We start from the raw sequence: 17708 nt of genomic DNA, 5'->3' as shown, positions 1-17708 counted from the left end.
CAAAGCTGGGGCAGGATACTAGCTCTCCAGAGTTGGAGCACCCTGCCCAGGAGTGCTGGGCTGAGCTGTATAGCTTTCTAATTTCTTTCAGAAACAAAGTCAATAAACTGAACCCACCTTATACCACAATTAACCCCCTGACAAAATCAAATAAGAGAAAAAAAATCCAAAGAAAGCAACTTTAAAGATTGAAGAAACATCAGGTCACAAAGATGATAAGGAGTAAGTGCAAGAACTCTGGGAACTCAAAAAGATAGACTGCTTATCTCCAAAAAACTATACTAGTTCTTCAGCAATGGTTCTCAATCAGGATGAAATGGTTCCCGGGTCACTTGCCAAACTCGATGAGCCGGTCAAATCTGCATATGTCAATAATAACCTAATTCTAAATATAGAATTTAGAATACAGATGAAAAAGGAATGCAATAAAATTATATAGGTGGTAAAAGACAAAATGGCCATTTTAAAAAAGAAGCAACACTGATACAGCTGAAAAACTCACTTCAAGAATTTCAGAATACAGTTGCAAGTATTAATGCAGAATAGACCAAGCTGAGGAAAGACTCTTCACAGCTCAAAGACTGATTCTCCAAAATCAACCAGTCAGACAAATATAAAGAAAAAACAATAAATATGAATGAACAAAACCTTCTAGAAATATGGGATTATGTAAAGACACCAAATCTATGACTCATTGACATCCCTGAAAAAGGGAGAGAAAGCAAGCAGCATGGAAAACATTTCAGAATATTGTTTATGAAAAATTACCCAACCTCGCTAGAGAGGCCAACATTCAAATTCAGGAAATGTGAAGAACTACAAAATACTATACAAGAAGACAATCTCCAAGACACATAGTCATCAGATTCTCCAAGGTTGACATGAAAGAAAAACATTAATGGCAGCTAGAGAGAAGAGGCAATCATCTACAAAGGAAACCTCACCAATTTACCAGCAGACCTTCCAGCAAGAGCCCTACAACCCAGAAGAGATTGGCGGCCTATATTCAGCATTCTTAAAATAATTTCCAAACGAGAATTAATATCCAGCCAAACTAAACTTTGTAAGTGAAGGAGAAATAAGATCCTTTTCAGATAAGCAAATGTTAAGGGAATTCACTACCAACAAATCTGCTTTATAAGAGGTCCTGAAGAGAGTGCTAAATATGGAAAGGAAAGATTTTTATTGGCCACTAAACCAACGACATTATAAAGTAATCACATAAAGAAGTCTGCATATAACCAGCTAAAAACACAATGACTGGATTAAATCTGCATGTATCAATAATAACCTTGAATGTAAATGGGCTAAATGCCTCAATTAAAAGGGACAGAGTGGCAAGTCGAATAAAGAATACCCAACTGCATGCTGTCTTCAAGAGACCAATCTCACATACAGTGATACCCATAGGCTCAAAGTAAAGGGATGGAGAAAAATCTACTTAGCAAATGGGAAAAAAGCAGAAGTTGCTATTCTACTTGAAGATAAAACAGGCAGAGACAGAGCACAATGGCAGAATAGAAGCCTCACTGATTGTCCCCCCACAAGGACACCAAGTTAACAACTGTCTACACGGAAAAAAAAACCTTCATAAAAAACAAAAATCAGGCAAGTACTTATAGTGCCTGGTTTTTAGCTTAATATCACTGAAAGAGGCACTGAAGAGATAGGAAAAGCAGTCCGAAATCACCACCACCACCCCTCCCCAACCCCCAGCAGTGGCAGTGTAGTGCAGAGAGCATTTCTGGGTGCTGGGGAAAGGAGAACACAACATTGTGAGGTAGTTAATCAGTGCTGTCCTGTTAGAGCAGAAAGAAAACTGAACCAAACTCAGCTGATACCGGCCCACAGAGGGAGCATTTAAACCAGCCCTAGACAGAGGGGAATTGTGGATCCCAGTGGTCAGAACTTGAGAACCTGCAAACCTTGCCACAGAGGGCTACACATTCTGTGTCTCCAAGAAAATCTGAAAGTCTGGGCCATAAGGACTGCGACTCTTAAGCAAGACCTATTACTGAACTAGGTCCAGAGACAATGGACTGGAGTGTGCAAGCAACATATTGACACATCAGTAGGGGCAGCCAAGGGAATACTGGCATCACCTCTCTCATAACCCCAGGCTGCACAGCTCGCAACTCCAAAAGAGACTCCTTCCTTCTGCTAGAGGAAAGGAGAGGGAAGAGTGGGGAGGACTTTGACTTGCATCTTGGATACCAGCTCAGCCCCAGCAGGATAGGGCATCAGACAGAGATGTGAGGCCCTTATTCCAGGCCCTAGCTTCCAGATGACATTTCTAGACACACCATGGGCAAAAATGGAACATACTGCCTTGAAGGAAAGGGCCCAGTCCTGGCAGCTTTATCACCTGCTAACTGAAGAGCCCTTGAGCCCTGAATAACTAGCAGCAATACCCAAGTACTACAGTGAGGGCCCTGGGTGATACTCTGAGACTTGCTGGCTTCAGGTTGCAGCATGGCCACAGGCAGGAAGAGCACCAGGTGGGCTCTTGGGGTCCCTGATTCCAGGACTTGACTCTTGGGCAGCATTTCTCAACCTGCCCTGGGCCAGAGAGGAGCCCACTTCCCTGAAGGTTGTGTCCCAGGTCAGGCAGCATTCAGTAAGAGCTGATTTAAGAGCCTGTGGTCCTTAAGGAAAGATTGGCTGATAGTCTGGCAATATTACTCATGGCATGGTGTGGCAGTGGCTACAGGGTGAGATGACTCTGCCTTTGGAAAGGGGAGGGAAGAATGGGAAGGACTGCATCTTGTGGTTTGAGTGCCAGCACTAAGGTTTTTTTCTGTAGTCTCTGGCTCCCAGGCAGCACACCTGGACCTACCAGGGGCCTGGGGAACCTCGCCACCCTGAAGGGAAGGACATAGGCCTGGCTGGCTTTGCCACTTGCTGATTGTAGAGCCCCAGGACCTTGAGCAAACATACACAGTAGTCAGGGAGTGATTGCTGCAGGCCTTCAGTGAGACCCAGCACTGTTCTGGCTTCAGGTCTTACCCAATGCAGTCATAATGGTGATAGCCACAGGAGTGCTTATGTCACTCCACCTACATCTTTAGGTATCAGAACAGAAAGAGAGATTCTGTATGTTTGGGAGAAAGTAAGAGAGGAGAACAAAAGTATCTGCCTGATAATTCAGAGAATTGCCTCCACGAGTCTGCAAGAACCACAGTGTTACTCAAGTTATTTCAAGTATCTGGAAAGCCTTCCCAAGTAGGACAGCTACAAATAAGCACAGACAGTGGATATTATAATAAATACCTAACTCTTTAATGCCCAGACACGAAAGAACATCAACTGGCATCAGCACATCCATGAAAAGACTTCAGCAATTAACTAAATAAGGCACCAGGGACCAGTCTTGGAGAAACAGAGATATGTGACCTTTCAGATGAGATTTAAAAATAGCTGCGTTGAAGAAACTCAGATCAATTCAGAATAACACAAGAAGGAATCAGAATTATATTAGATAAATTTAACAAAGAAATAGAAATAAAAAGAAGCAGAAATTCTGGAGCTGAAAATGCAATGGGCACACTGCAGAATGCATCAGAGTCCTTAAATAGCAGAATGTATCAAGCAGAAAAAGGAATTAGTGAGCTTGAAGATAGGCTATTGAAAACACACAAAGGAATCAAAAGAAAAAAGAATAAAAAACAATGAAACATGCCTACAGGATCTGGAAAATAGCCTCAAAAGGGCAAATCTGAGTTATTGGCTTTAAAAAGGAGGTAGAGAAAGAGATGGGGTAGAAAGATTATTGAAAGGGATAATAGACAATTTCCTAAACCTAAAGAAAAATATCAGTATCCAAGTACAAGGAGGTTATAGAACACTAAGCAGATTTAACCTGAAAATTACTTAAGATGTTTAATAATCAGACTCCCAAAGGTCAAGGATAAAGAAAGGATCCTGAAAGTAGCAATATAAAAGAAACAAACAACATACAATAATGCTCCAATACATCTGGCAGCAGGCTTTTCAGTGGAGACCTTATTGGCCAGAAGAGAATGGAATGATATATTTAAAGTGCTGAAGAAACAAAAACATTTACCCTAAAGTAGTATATCTGGCAAAAATATCCTTCAAACATGAAGGAGAGATAAAAAAAAATCCCACACAAGAGCTGAGGGATTTCATCAATTCCAGACCTATTCTACAAGAAATGCTGAAGAAAGGACTTCAATCAAAAAGAAAAAACATTAATGAGCAATAAATAATCACTTACATTTACAAAACTCACAGGTAATAATAAGTACACAGAAAAAACACAGAATATTAAAACACTGCAACTGTTGTATAAACTACTCTTATCCTAAGTGGAAAGACTAAATAAAGGAGGAACCATTAAAAAATTATAATTTCAACAACTTTTTAAGACATAATACAGTAAGATATAAATAGAAACAGCAAAAAGTTAAAAAGTGGGGGGACAAATTTAAAACATTGAGTTTTTATTAGTTTGTTTATGGAAATAGTGTTATGTTGTTACCAGGTTAAAATATGGGTCTTAAAATAGTATTTGCAAGCCTCATGGTAACCTCAAACCAAAAAACACACAATAGATACACAAAAAATACAAAGCAAGAAACTAAAGCATGTCACCAGAGAAAAATCACTTTCACTACAGGAAGACAGGAACAAAGAAAGAAGGAAGAGAAGATCACAGAACAACAAGAAAATAAATAACAAAATCACAGAAGTAAGGCCTTATCAATAATAATATTGAGTGTAAGTGGACTAAACTCTAATTAAAAGACTGGCTGAATGGATGAAAAAACAAGACTCATTGTTCTATTGCTGACAAAAAACACACTTCACCTATAAAGATACACATAGACTGAAAATAAAGGTATGAAGAAAGATACTCTATGCCAATGGAAACCAAAAAGGAGGAGTTGCTATACTTATATCAGACAAAATAGACTTAAATGCAGAAACTGTAAGAAGAAACAAAGAAGGTTATTATATAATAATAAAGGGGTCAATTCAGCAAGAGGATATAACAATGGAAAAATATATGTGCAAATCAATAACGAGAAGAAATTTGGAAAGCAAACATGTGGAAATTAAATAATATGCTCCTAATGACCAGTGGATCAATGAAGAAATTAAGAAAGAATTTGAAAAATCTCTTTAAACAAATGATTATGGAAACACAACATGCCAAAATCTATGGAATAGAGTGAAAGCAGTACTAAAAGGCATATTTATAGCTGTAAGTGCCTACATCAATAAAGAACAACTTAAAAGAAACAGTCTCACCATGTGTCTTAAATAATTAGAAAAGCAAGAGCAAACCAAACCCAAAATTAGTAGAAGAAAAGAAATAATAAAGATCAGAGCAGAAGTAAATGAGATTGAAATGAAAACAACTGATAAGAAAGATCAATAAAACAAGTTTGTTTTCTGAAAAGTTAGAAAAAATTGACAAATCATTAGCCAGACTAAGTAAAAAAGGCAAGATACAAATGAAATCAGAAATGAAAAAGGAGACATTGCAACTGATACTGCAGAAAGTCAAGGGATTATTAGTCGCTACCATGAGCAACTGTATGCCAATAAATTAGAAAATCTAGAAGAAATTGACGGAGTTCTAAATATTGCCACCTCCCAAGATTGAACCAGGAACAAATTCAAATTCTGAACAAACAAAGTAATGAGATCAAAGCCATATTAAAAAGTATCCCAGTAAGGAAAAGCCCAGGACTTGCTGGCTTCACTGCTGAATTCTACCAAACATTCCAAGAAGAACTAATACGAATTCTACTCAAACTATTTCAAAGAAAAAGAGGAGGAGGGAATACTCCCAAACTCATTCTACAAGGCAGTATTATTTGGATACCAAAACTAGACAAAGGCACATCAAGAAAAGAAAAGAAAACCACAGACCAGTATCAGTGATGGATATTGATGCGAAAATCCTCAACAAGATACCGCAAACCAAATTCAACAATACATTAGAAGGATCATTCATCAATACCAAGTGGCATTTATTCCTGAAGTGGAAGGATGGTTCAACATATGCAAATCAATCAGTGTGATACATCATATGTGGTGTGGTGAAAAGGGAACACTTTTACACTGCTGGTGGTAATGTAAACTAATAAAACAACTATGGAAAACAGTACGGGATTCCTTAAAGAACTAAAAGTAGAACTACTGTTTGATCCAGCAATACCACTACTGGGTATCTACTTAGAGGAAAAGAAGACATTATATGAAAAAGTCACTTGCACACGCATATTTATAGCAGCACAATTTGCAATTGCAAATATATGAAACCAGCCTAAATGCCTACCAACCAACAAGTGGATAAAGAAAATGTGGTGTGTGTGTATGTGTGTGTGTGTGTGTGTGTGTGTGTGTGTGTGTATATATATGAATACTATTCAACCATTAAAAGGAATGAAATAATGGCATTCACAGCAACCTGGATGGAGCTGGGGACAATTATTCTAAGTGGAGTAACTCAAGAATGGAAAGCTAGGCATCATATGGTCTCACTTATACGCGAGAGCTAAGCTATGAGAATGCAGAGGCATGCATATAATGGACTTTGGGGACTCAGGGGAAAGGATGGGAGGGGGATCGGAATGGGAGGGACATGAGGGATAAAAGCCTACAAATTGGGTACAGTGTGCATTGCTCAGGTGATGAGTGCATCAAAATCTCAGAAATCACCACTGAAGAACTTTTCCGTGCAATCAGACACCACCTGTTCCCCCAAAACTATTGAAATCAAAATAAATTTTTAAAACAACAACAACAATCCAACCCAATAATTTCATCATCTTCTGCCTCCACTGCCTGTGACTCAGACTTACTTTCTCAATAAATTGTACTAGCGTTTATAAAAAGAAATAATCTGTTCACAAAACCTCCTTAACGTGCAATTTGACTATATAAGAAACCTGCACATGTACCCTTGAAGATAAAATGAAAGTTAAAAATATTAAATAAGTGTGTAACTAGTTTTAAAAACTAAAATTTAAAATCATAAGGAAACCAAAGAAATTTAATTTCCAGGTGGTTGGAGGGAGTGGAGAGGGTGGCATTGCTCCTTACTGAAACATATTCCAGTTCAAATTTAGCTATCAGGCATAGTGATGTACATTAATTTATATAAATGTGATTTTAGAATTTAAAAAATGGTGAATTTTTATTTGGTTAATAAATTGTAAGGCAAATTTAAAAAATTATAATTATAATTATAAAAATATACTTTTTAATTATATTAAAATTTAAAAATATAAAATTAATCTGATACGATTTTATTTTGGTAGATATATCCTGATTGTTTGGCACAAGCCATATATGCAACATTCCATGAAGCATTTCCAGAATCTAGTTACCTCTTTAATGATGAATTTAAAGAAGATCTAGGGAATACCATTTTTCTTTGGTGTTCAGGTATGAATATATCATTTAAATATTGATCATTGTTTTGGTTTTTAAAATTTTGGGGTTGCAGTATTTTATTTATTCCATCCAAAAATATTGGTAGTTCTTTTTCTCACAAAGCGTGCCATAGCAATACCCATGTGTTAAAATAAATGTTCTTTACTTTCTTCTGAAAATTTCATTTTACCATAATTAATTACTTATTAAATTTAGAAGCCAATATCTTATAAGCAATGGAATTATTATGGAAATATTATGGAAAATTGTTATGGAAATGTCACAGAAATAAAGTCATACCATGTATGTACTATATTTGGACCATACATGTTTTAAAGTGCTTTTAGAATACTACTTATATTTAATTCGCAAATAATATTATTTAGGAAAAAATCTAGAAATTATTTAATTTCTCAGAGAACATTAATCAAGGAAAACCTGTTTTTTAATCACTGTGTAGGTGAAAATGGTAGGATTGAAAAGCTAAAGGAAAGTAAAACTCAATCCTAGAACATTTATCAAGAGATTTAAGTACTAGGGTTTAAAACTAAGGTTGAGAAATATAGTTTCATGTTCCTGGAATGACCTCCTGGCGTTTTTTAATAAGGTTATTATTACTAACCACCAGAAGCTATTAACTGTTTTCACATAGTTCTTGTAAATATTTCTATCTAAATGTTATCTAATTTTTAAAACTGCTTAATGTCAGTTTTTACTAACCAAATCATTTGTATAAGAAAATGTTTTATACCTTATGGAGGGAGGCTTTGAGAGGTAAAGACTTGAAAATAACCCTGAGAAACCACCTATGAATACACACAGGTAAGAATCTCCTGCTAGTTATATAAAAAATCAAATTAATTCAAACATAAGAAACAAAAACGAAATGACCACAGCATTCATACAAAGATACTATAAGAAAAGAACATGATGAAGGGTAGAATAATGTTCTACAGACCTATTATGAACTGAATTGTATCTTCCCCAAAATTCATATGTTGAAGTAAATTCCTAATCTCTACTACACTTCACAATGTGACTGTATTTGGAGGTGTGATCTTTAAAGAAGTAATTAAGGTTAAATGGCATTACATGGGTGGGCTCTAATCCAATATGATTAGTGTCCTTATAAGAAGTGGGAGAGATAAATGATATGAGCAACATGGTGGATTAGGTTATATCAGCTTTTATCTCTCTCATGCACACACACAAAATAGTTAGACTGCTACCCATGAACAAAAATAGTCCTAGAAGGGCTTAAACATCATGTTTAAAACCTACAGCAATACAGTACAGCAAAACCCAATAATTGCACAGAAAGGATTTCTGGGGAGATTGACATATGTGAGACATCTGGATACAGCTAGGAACAAAGAAAGGTGGAGAATATCAGAATCAGTCATGAGGCAGGTACCATTCTGGTCTCCAGTGGCCTGCTCTGCAAAGGATCCTAGCAGCCTTTTCTACTAAGGACTTCAACAGTTCCTGAGGCAGCCACACATTCCCTGCAGCTTTCACATCAGATGTCCCCTTAGTGTTCATCCTTTTTGTCTTGAGGACACTGCTGGCTCTTGCCACTGAGATGGTTAACCAACAGCCATTGCTGTTTTGACCTCCTGGAGAGAGAGAAAGAGACACTGCTGTGCTCCAACCTCAATAAGAAGCCACTGTTGTGCTACCCAGGGCTACTCGCATCCAAAACCATGCATGCCACAGACTCCAGAGCCACAGACACCCTTTGCATACCCACATTCTAGGCCTCAGCTTTGTTTCAGGAGCATGCATGTCCATGTTTCATATTCCAAAGTCATTTCCACAACAAGCTAGCCTGCACCTGGGACCATGGAACCACTTTTACTCCACACATGTCTGCACTTTAAACTCTAGCTCTACAGCTGCTCTATAAACGCCTCATATGGACACCAGAGCCACTGCTGCAGCAGCTGCATCTGCATTGTGGACTCGAGAGCAACAGTAAATGTGCACATGCCCATGCTCTGGACCCCAGATCCCAGGGCAAACACCTGCACCCATGACACTGAACCCACTGCAACACCACCTCGGATTCCTGAGCTCTGCATGAATTTATTCTCCAGACCTCATTTTCTCGTTTCTCCAAAAGTTCACATGCCTCACACACCATTATTAATGCTGCTACAAAGGAACCTGCACCACAGGCACCAATGTCCCTACTGCCCCAGACCCTGGAGCCACTGACTCTTCATGTGTATTCATACTCCAAATCCTGGCACCATGGCCACTTTGTGAGCACTGGACATCAGACACTGATGCCACCACCACCACCACCACGAGGATGCCCACAAACTGAACCTGGCATTTTTAGGAATATCTGTGGGCATGAATTCCACTATGGGAGAAAAAGAGATTAGTAATATCCCAGCAGCCTTTCTAACTGAAGACCCTAACAACCCTCACAGCCATCGCAAACACCGCTAGCCTTGGCGACTGAGGATGCTGCAATTTTCACTGACGCTGACTTCATCTGACAGAGCTGCATGCGGAGTGTAAGCTGTTGTATGCTCACCAAGCCAGAAACATGACACCTCACCTAGCCAATGCCTTCACATCCACCCATAGTTGAAGCTCTTTCCCCACCAAAACCAACATGTAAATTCTGGAAGAGGTGACTGCACCATCAAATGTGCAGACATTAATGCAAAGCAAAAAGAAACAAGGAAAACAAAGAAACATGATACCACCAACAGAATGCAATAATTTTCTAGTAACCCAAAATAAATGGATACTCAATAATTTCCTGATAAAGAATTCAAAATAATTGCTTTAAGGAAACTAAGTGAACTAAAAGAGAACACAGATAGACAACTAAACAATAGAAAAAGATACTTGAACAAAATAAGATCAATAAAGAAATAGGAATTTAAAAAACCAGAACTCTGGAGCTTAAGAATACAGTGAATGAAATAAAAAATGCAATAGACAGTGTCAACAGCAGACTTGATCAAGCAGAAGAAAGAATCTGTGAACTCTAAGACAGGTCAATTGAAAGTATCCAGTTAGAGGAGCAAAGGAAAAAAGAATGAAGAAAGGCTACAGGTTTATAGGAAACCATTGAAAGAGTTAAATTTTACATTGCAACATTTTTAGATGAAGAGAGAGAAAGGGGCAGGACCTGAAGCCTTGACCCACTGGAGCATTTGCACCCCCTGGTACCCAAAGTGAAACAGCACCCCACCCCTTGGGGAGCCAAAGTCTCAGCCTACCAGAGCATCCTCCTTCTCCAGTGCCAAAGATGAGGCAATGCTCCACCTTCCAGGGACCCTAAGCTTAGGTCCCCCAGAGCAGTTGTGCCTTCTGGGGCCAAACTGATGAAGTGCTCCATGTTCCACGGAATCAGAAGCTTGGCTGAGCTGTTCTTGTCATCTTCATGTTAAGTAGGCTGAGGAAAAGGAGGAAAAAGAGGGATTGGTCTTGGCGGTGGTGGAGGCAGATGAAAATCCATATGTAAGTGAACCCAAGTACTTCAATTTATATTCTTCAGGTGTCAACTGCATAATCAGACTCTCTCCTGACTTGCAAAGTTTTTGTTGAAAAATCCACTGAAAGCCACCACTTTCCCTTGTATGTGAGGAACTTTCTTTCCCTTATTGCTTTCAAAATCTTTTGTCCATGATTTTTTTATTAACAGTACAATTTTATTGACTAGTACCTTCATGTTGTACATTAGATCTTTAGACTAGTTCATCCTACATATGTGCTCCTTCATAACCTCTAACCTATATCTTCCCACTCATGCTCTACCCCACCCACCTTGCCTGGTCCCAGTAACCAATGTTTTATTCTTTATTTCTGTATCTTTGATTTTTCTTATTTTCCAAATATCAGTGAGATCATGAAATATTTTTATTTCTGTGTCTGGCTTATTTCACTGGATTATTCCTTCCAGGTTCTACATTGTGGGGCAAATGACAGGATCTCCTTTTTTAAAATGCAGAATAATATTCTGTTTTACATACACACCAAAATATTTTTATCCATTCATTAATCAGTAAGCACTTAGGCTGTTTCTATACCTTGGCTATTGTGAAGAATGCTGCAATGAACATGGGAGTGCAGATACCCTTACGATGTGGTGATTTCATTTCCTTTGGGTAATATACCCAAAAGTGAGATTGCTGGGTCACATGGTAGTTCTGTTTTAAATTTCTTTAGGAACTCTCATACTGTTTTCCTCAATAGCTACATCAGTCTACATTCTTACCAATAGTGTACAAGGGTTCCCATTTATGCACACGCTTACCCAATTTGTTTGTCTCTTGACTTTTTTTTTTTTTTTTTTTTTTTTTTTTTGAGACAGAGTCTCGCTCTGTCGCCCAGGCTGGAGTGAAAGGCGGGATGTCAGCTCACTGCAAGCTCCGCCTCCCGAGTTTATGCCATTCTCCTGCCTCAGCCTCCCGAGTAGCTGGGACTACAGGCGCCTGCCACCACGCCCGGCTAGTTGTTTGTTTTTGGGGTTTTTTTTGTATTTTTTTAGTAGAGACGGGGTTTCACCGTGTTAGCCAGGATGGTCTCGATCTCCTGACCTCGTGATCCGCCCGTCTCGGCCTCCCAAAGTGCTGGGATTACAGGCTTGAGCCACCGCACCCGGCCTCTTGACTTTTTAATAGCCATTCTATGTGAGGTAATATTCATAGTGGTTTTAATTTGCATTTCCCTAAAAATTAATGATGTTGAGCACCTTTTCATATACCTGCTTGTCTTTTCATATATTTCTATGTCTTCTTTGAAGGAATATCTATTCAAGTCACTGGCTTGTTAATTGGGTTGTTTTCTACTTTGAGTTGTATGAATTCTTTATAAATTATAGATATTAGTTAGTAGATAGTAGTAGTTATATTATCTGTCAATATATTTTCCTAATTCATAGGTCGCCGTTTCATTTCATTGATTATTTTCTTTGATGTGCAGGAAACATTTAGTTAGATATTGTCCCATTTGTTTATTTTTGCTGTTGTAGCCCAGGCTATTGGTATGATATCCAAATATTCATCACATATGTCAGTGTCAAGAAGCTATTGCCCTATGTTCTCATTTAGAAGTTTTATAGCCTTATGTCTTACATTTAGGTAGCCTATCCATTTTTTGTGGAGTTTTTGAGTGGCATAAAATAAGGGTCCATTTCATCCTTTTGCATGTGGAAATTCAGTTTTCCCAGCACCATTTATTGAAGAAACTATCTTTTCCTGATTGTATTCTTTTGGTGCCCTTGTCAAAAATTAGTTCACCGCATATGTTTGTCATTTATTTCTGGGCACTGTATTCTATACCACTGATCTCTGTGTCGGTGTTCGTGCCAATACCATAGTTTTTTAAAATTATTATTTCTATAGCTTTTTAATGCAATTTTAAATCAAGAGGTTTATTGCCTACAACTTTTTTTTTCCTCATAATTGCTTTGCCCTCTCAGGATATTTTGTGGCTCTATACAAATTTTAGAATTGTTTATTCTATTTCTGTGAAGAATGTCATTAAGATTTTGTTAGAGATTGTGTTGGCATTGTATACAGGTTTGGGTAGTATGGACATGTTAACCATATTGATTCTTCTGATACATAGCATGGGATATCTTTATTGTTGTCTTCTTCAGTTTTTTTCTTCAGTGTCTTACAATATTCAGTCTGCAGATTTTTCACCTCCTTAGTTAAATTTATTCTTAGTTATTTTTGACACTCTTATTAAATGGAATTTTTAAATATCTTTTTTGGATAGTTTGTTGTTAATATATAGAAATGCAATTGATTCTTGTGTATTGATTTAGTATTCTGTAACTTTGCAGAAATCACTTAGTCAGTTCTAACTTTTTTGAGAACGCTTTAGGATTTTCTGCAGATACAATCATGTAATCTGTAAATACAGATAATTTTATGTGTTCCTGTCCCATTTTCATGTTTTTTCGTTTTCTTTTTCTTTTTTTGTCTGATAGCCCTTGCTAGTACTTGCAGCACTGTGTTAAAGAGAAATGCCAAGAGAGAGTATCCTTGTCTTGTACTGGATCTTAGTGGAAAAGTGTTCTGGTTTTTCCAATTGATTATAATGTTAGCCATGGGTTTTTCATAAATGGCCTTCATTATGTTTAGGAAATTTATTTCTACATCTAAACTGGTGAGAGTTTTTATCCAAAAAAAGAATGTTGAGCTTTATCAAATGGTTTTTTTTGCATCAATTAATATGATCATGAGGCTATCATAATTGATTCTATTGGTATGACGTGTCACATTGATTGAATTACATTTATTAAACCAGCCTTGCGTTCTAGGGATAAAACCCACTTAATGATGATGTATAATCTTTTTCATGTGTTTTAAAATTTGGTTTGCTAAGATCTTATTAAAGATTTTTACATCATTGTTCATCAGAGAAATTGACCTGTAGTTTTCTTGTGGTATCTCTGTCTGGTTTCGGTACCAAGGTGATGCTGACCTCACTAAGTGTGTTTGGGAGTATTCTCTCTAGTTTTATTTCCAGAGTTTAAAGAGTATTGATACTAATTCTTCTTTATATGTTTGTTTAGTAGAATTCACCCATAAAGCCATCTGGTGTTGGGCTCTCCATTGTTGGGAGGTTTTTAATTACCTCTTCAATGTCTTTATTTGTTATTGGTATGTTCCAGCGTCCTCTTTCTTCCTGATTAATATTAATAGGTTGCATTTTTCTAGGTATTTGTCCATTCCATTTAGGTTTTTTCAATTTGCTGGCATATGATTATTTATAATAGTCTCATAATTCTTTTTATTTCAGAGGTATCGTAATGTCTCCACTTTCCTTTTTATTTTATTTGAATATTCTCTTTTTTTAGTCTTACTAAAGGTTTGTCCATTTTATTTCCTCAAAAAATGAACTCTTAGTTTTATTGAGTTTTTAGATGATTTTTCTATTCTCTATTTGCTTTGTTTCTGTTCTGATTTTGGTATTTCCTTCCTTCTGCTAACTTTGATTTTAATTTGCTCTTGTTATTTTAGTTCCTTAAGGAATAATGTTAGGTTATTTATTGGGAATTTTTTTTCATATAGGCATTCGCAGCTGTACATTTCCAACTCAGAGCTCCATTTGCTGCATCTCACAGGTTTTAGTATGTCATGTTTCCATTTTCCTTTGTTCCAAGGTTTTCTTTAACTTCGCTTTTGATTTCTTCTTTGACCCATTGGCCAAGATTACATTGATTTCCAGATATTTTTTAATTTTCCCACATTCCTCATTATTAACTTGTAGTTTCCAGCCATTGTGATTGAAAACAATACTAGATATGATTTCAAACTTCTTAAATTTATTAAAATTTATTTGTGGCCTAACATATGGTCTATCCTAGCGAATGTCCCATTTGCATAAGACAGAAAAGTATAATCTACTGCTGTTGGATGGAATGGTCTGTATATGTCTGTTATCACGGTGCAATCCAGTAATTTCATTATTAATCTTCTGTCTTCTTAGTTTATCCAATGTTGAAAGCGGAGTATTAAAGTCTCTTGTTACTATTGTATTGCTATTCATTTCTCATCTCATGTCAAATAATCTTTGGTTTATTTAGGCATTCTGATGTTGGGTGCATATATACTTTTAATTGTTACATCCTCTTGATAAATTGATCCCTTTATCATTAAAAAATAATGTTATTTGTCCCTTGTGACAGTTTTTGGCTTAAAGTCTACTTTGTTTTGCTATGGTATGAGTGTTCTTGCCAAACTCATGTGGAACCTTATTTCTCAGCACGGTAATATTGAGAGGTGAAAGTTTAAGTAGAGTTTATTAGAAGGTGTCTGAATCACTTGGGTTCTACCTGCAGAGGTGACTTGCTGTTGGTCTTAAGGTAGTGAGTTCTTGCTCCCATGAACCTGAAATGGTTCTTCCTGTGAGTGTGTTACGATATCAAAATAGACTGTTGTAATTATAATAGGATTTATGTAAGTCACATGGTAACTACAAAGTAAAAACCTACAGTAGACCCGCAAAAGACACAGAAAAGAATCAAATTATACAGCCAGAGAAAATAATAAAATCACAAAGGCAGATAGCAAGAAAGTAATAAATGAGCAAAGGATCTACTAAACAACCAGAGAATGAAAAACAAAATGGTAGGAGTTGAAGGGGTGACCTGCCCCTCCACACCTGTGGGTGTTTCTCGTTAGGTGGAACAAGAGACTTGAGAAAAGAAATAAGACACAGAGACAAAGTATAGAGAAAGAAAAGTGGGGGCCCAGGGGACCGGCGCTCAGCTTACAGAGGACCCACGCCGGCACCGGCCTCTGAGTTCCCTTAGTATTTATAGATAATTATCTTTACCATCTTAAAGATAAGGGAGTGGCAGGACAATAGGATCGTTTTTAGGGAAGAAATTAGCAGTAAGACATAAGAACAAGGATCTCTGTGACATGAATAAGTTTAAAGGAAAATCCTGTGCCTTGAGATAAACCTTTTAGCAACATTGTTTCATCCTATCACATGGGGATAAACCTTGGACAATACCTAGCTTTTCTAGGAACAAAGACACACCCTGCATGCCCAAAATCCATTAAACCTTGAGTTACCACAGCACATGTCTCTTGCAAGGACAAGGTTGGGGGTAGGGTCACAGATTAACAGCATCTCAAATACAGAACAAAATGGAGTCTCTTATGTCTACTTCTTTCTATATAGACACAGTAACAGGCTGATCTCTTTCTTTTCCCCACAAGGAGTAAGTCTTTATATGTCAATTACATTGAATTTAAATGGATTACAATCTCCAGTCAAAAGATAGAGGGGCTGAATGGATTAAAAGACAATACCCAACTATATGCTGCCTACAAGAGACTTATTTCAGCTTTGAGGATGCGCTTAGACAGAAAGTTACAAGAGGAAAACAGATAATCCACGCAAATGGTAATAAAAGAGAGTAAGAAAAGCTCTGCTTCTATCAGATAAAATGGACATTAAAACAAAAACTTAAAAAAGAGACAGAGGTTATTCATATAATAATAAAGTGGTCAATTCATAAAGAGGATATAACAATTGTAAATACATACGCACTAGATATTGGAGCACCTAAATATATAAAGCAAATATTAACAGAACTGAAGGAAGAAGTAGACTACAATGCAATAATAATAGGAGACTCTAAGACCCTATTTTCAAAAAATTGATAGATCATCTACAGAGAAAACTAATAGGGAAACAAAGGACTTGACAACACTCTAGACAAAATGGACCTAACAGACATATACAGAACATTCCATCCAAAGCAGCAGAATGCACATTTTTATCATGTGCACACAAAACATTTTCCAGTATAGATCATATGGTGGGCCACAAAACAAGTGTTAACCACTTTAAGGAGACTGAAATCACATCAAGCATCTCTTCTGACCACAATGACATGAAATTAGAAATCAGTAATAGGAAGAGAACTGGAAAATTTATAAATATATGGAAACTGAATACCCATTGGGTCAAGGAATAACTCAAAAGGAAAATCAAAATATCTTGAGGCAAAAATGAAAATGGAAGCAATATATCAAAACTTAAGGAATACAACAAAAGCAATTGGAGGATGCACCATTGATGGAGCAGTGGGGGGTCACATACAAATGTGCACCACAAACTGTTTTAAACATAAAAAATTTAGGGAGTTTTATTCACATGAGCCTTTCTTTAGCGATTACAAGTGGCTATATACTAGCCAAATAAAATATGAAAAAGATTATATGGTTTGTACGTATGAAGATTTGTAAAGATAAATGTAAATATTTTGGTGAATGAGCGTAAATTGTTTTTTCTTCTTATTTAACTTTGTAGTTAGAGCTGTGTGACTCTATGATCTTAGAAAAATCATATCTTTTTTTGACCTGTTTACTTTGTAAAGTTGTTCTGGCTAATCAATAAAATGGTTTTTTGAGAATTCTAGTATTTTTAATATTGTTGAATATTAATTACTATTATAATTGGAAAAATTCTGTAAATGCTTTTTTTTTTTAAGAAGATATGGGATACTTGATGCTTTTTGCATTATTCTGGAACAATTTTCATTGCTCTTTTCTTCAGACTATTTTGTCTAATTTTCCACCAAAGAAGCAATGATTTTATTTGCAATTTTTACTTGACAAAAATATTCGTGCATTAATTTTGCTTTTATTGTCATTACTTTCTCTCAGTCTTTTTACATGATTGTTTTCTGTTCTTTTTTAACTTACAGAGCTGAAAGCTTTGTACATTATTTTCATATTTATTGCTTAGTGTAAAAGATTCAAGGCTATGAGTTTACCCCTCAGTAAACCTTTATTTATATC

The 17708-nt window shown here is 36.6% G+C and overlaps 1 protein-coding gene across 2 annotated transcripts in view; it reads left to right on the top strand.

The window, feature by feature from the left end:
- Positions 1 to 17708, top strand: part of FAM227B (family with sequence similarity 227 member B) — a 279192-nt gene that overhangs the window by 52538 nt on the left and 208946 nt on the right. For both annotated transcript variants that reach the window (XM_025390814.1, XM_025390815.1), the window contains one exon: positions 7296 to 7422. In XM_025390814.1, coding sequence (XP_025246599.1) covers positions 7296 to 7422 — 127 coding nt within the window. The remainder of the gene's footprint in view (positions 1 to 7295; positions 7423 to 17708) is intronic.

The sequence above is a fragment of the Theropithecus gelada genome, chromosome 7a (assembly GCF_003255815.1).
Source record: "Theropithecus gelada isolate Dixy chromosome 7a, Tgel_1.0, whole genome shotgun sequence".
Taxonomy (NCBI): domain Eukaryota; kingdom Metazoa; phylum Chordata; class Mammalia; order Primates; family Cercopithecidae; genus Theropithecus; species Theropithecus gelada.
Note: the sequence above shows the minus strand (reverse complement) of the source record. Positions and strands in the feature narration are given on the sequence as shown.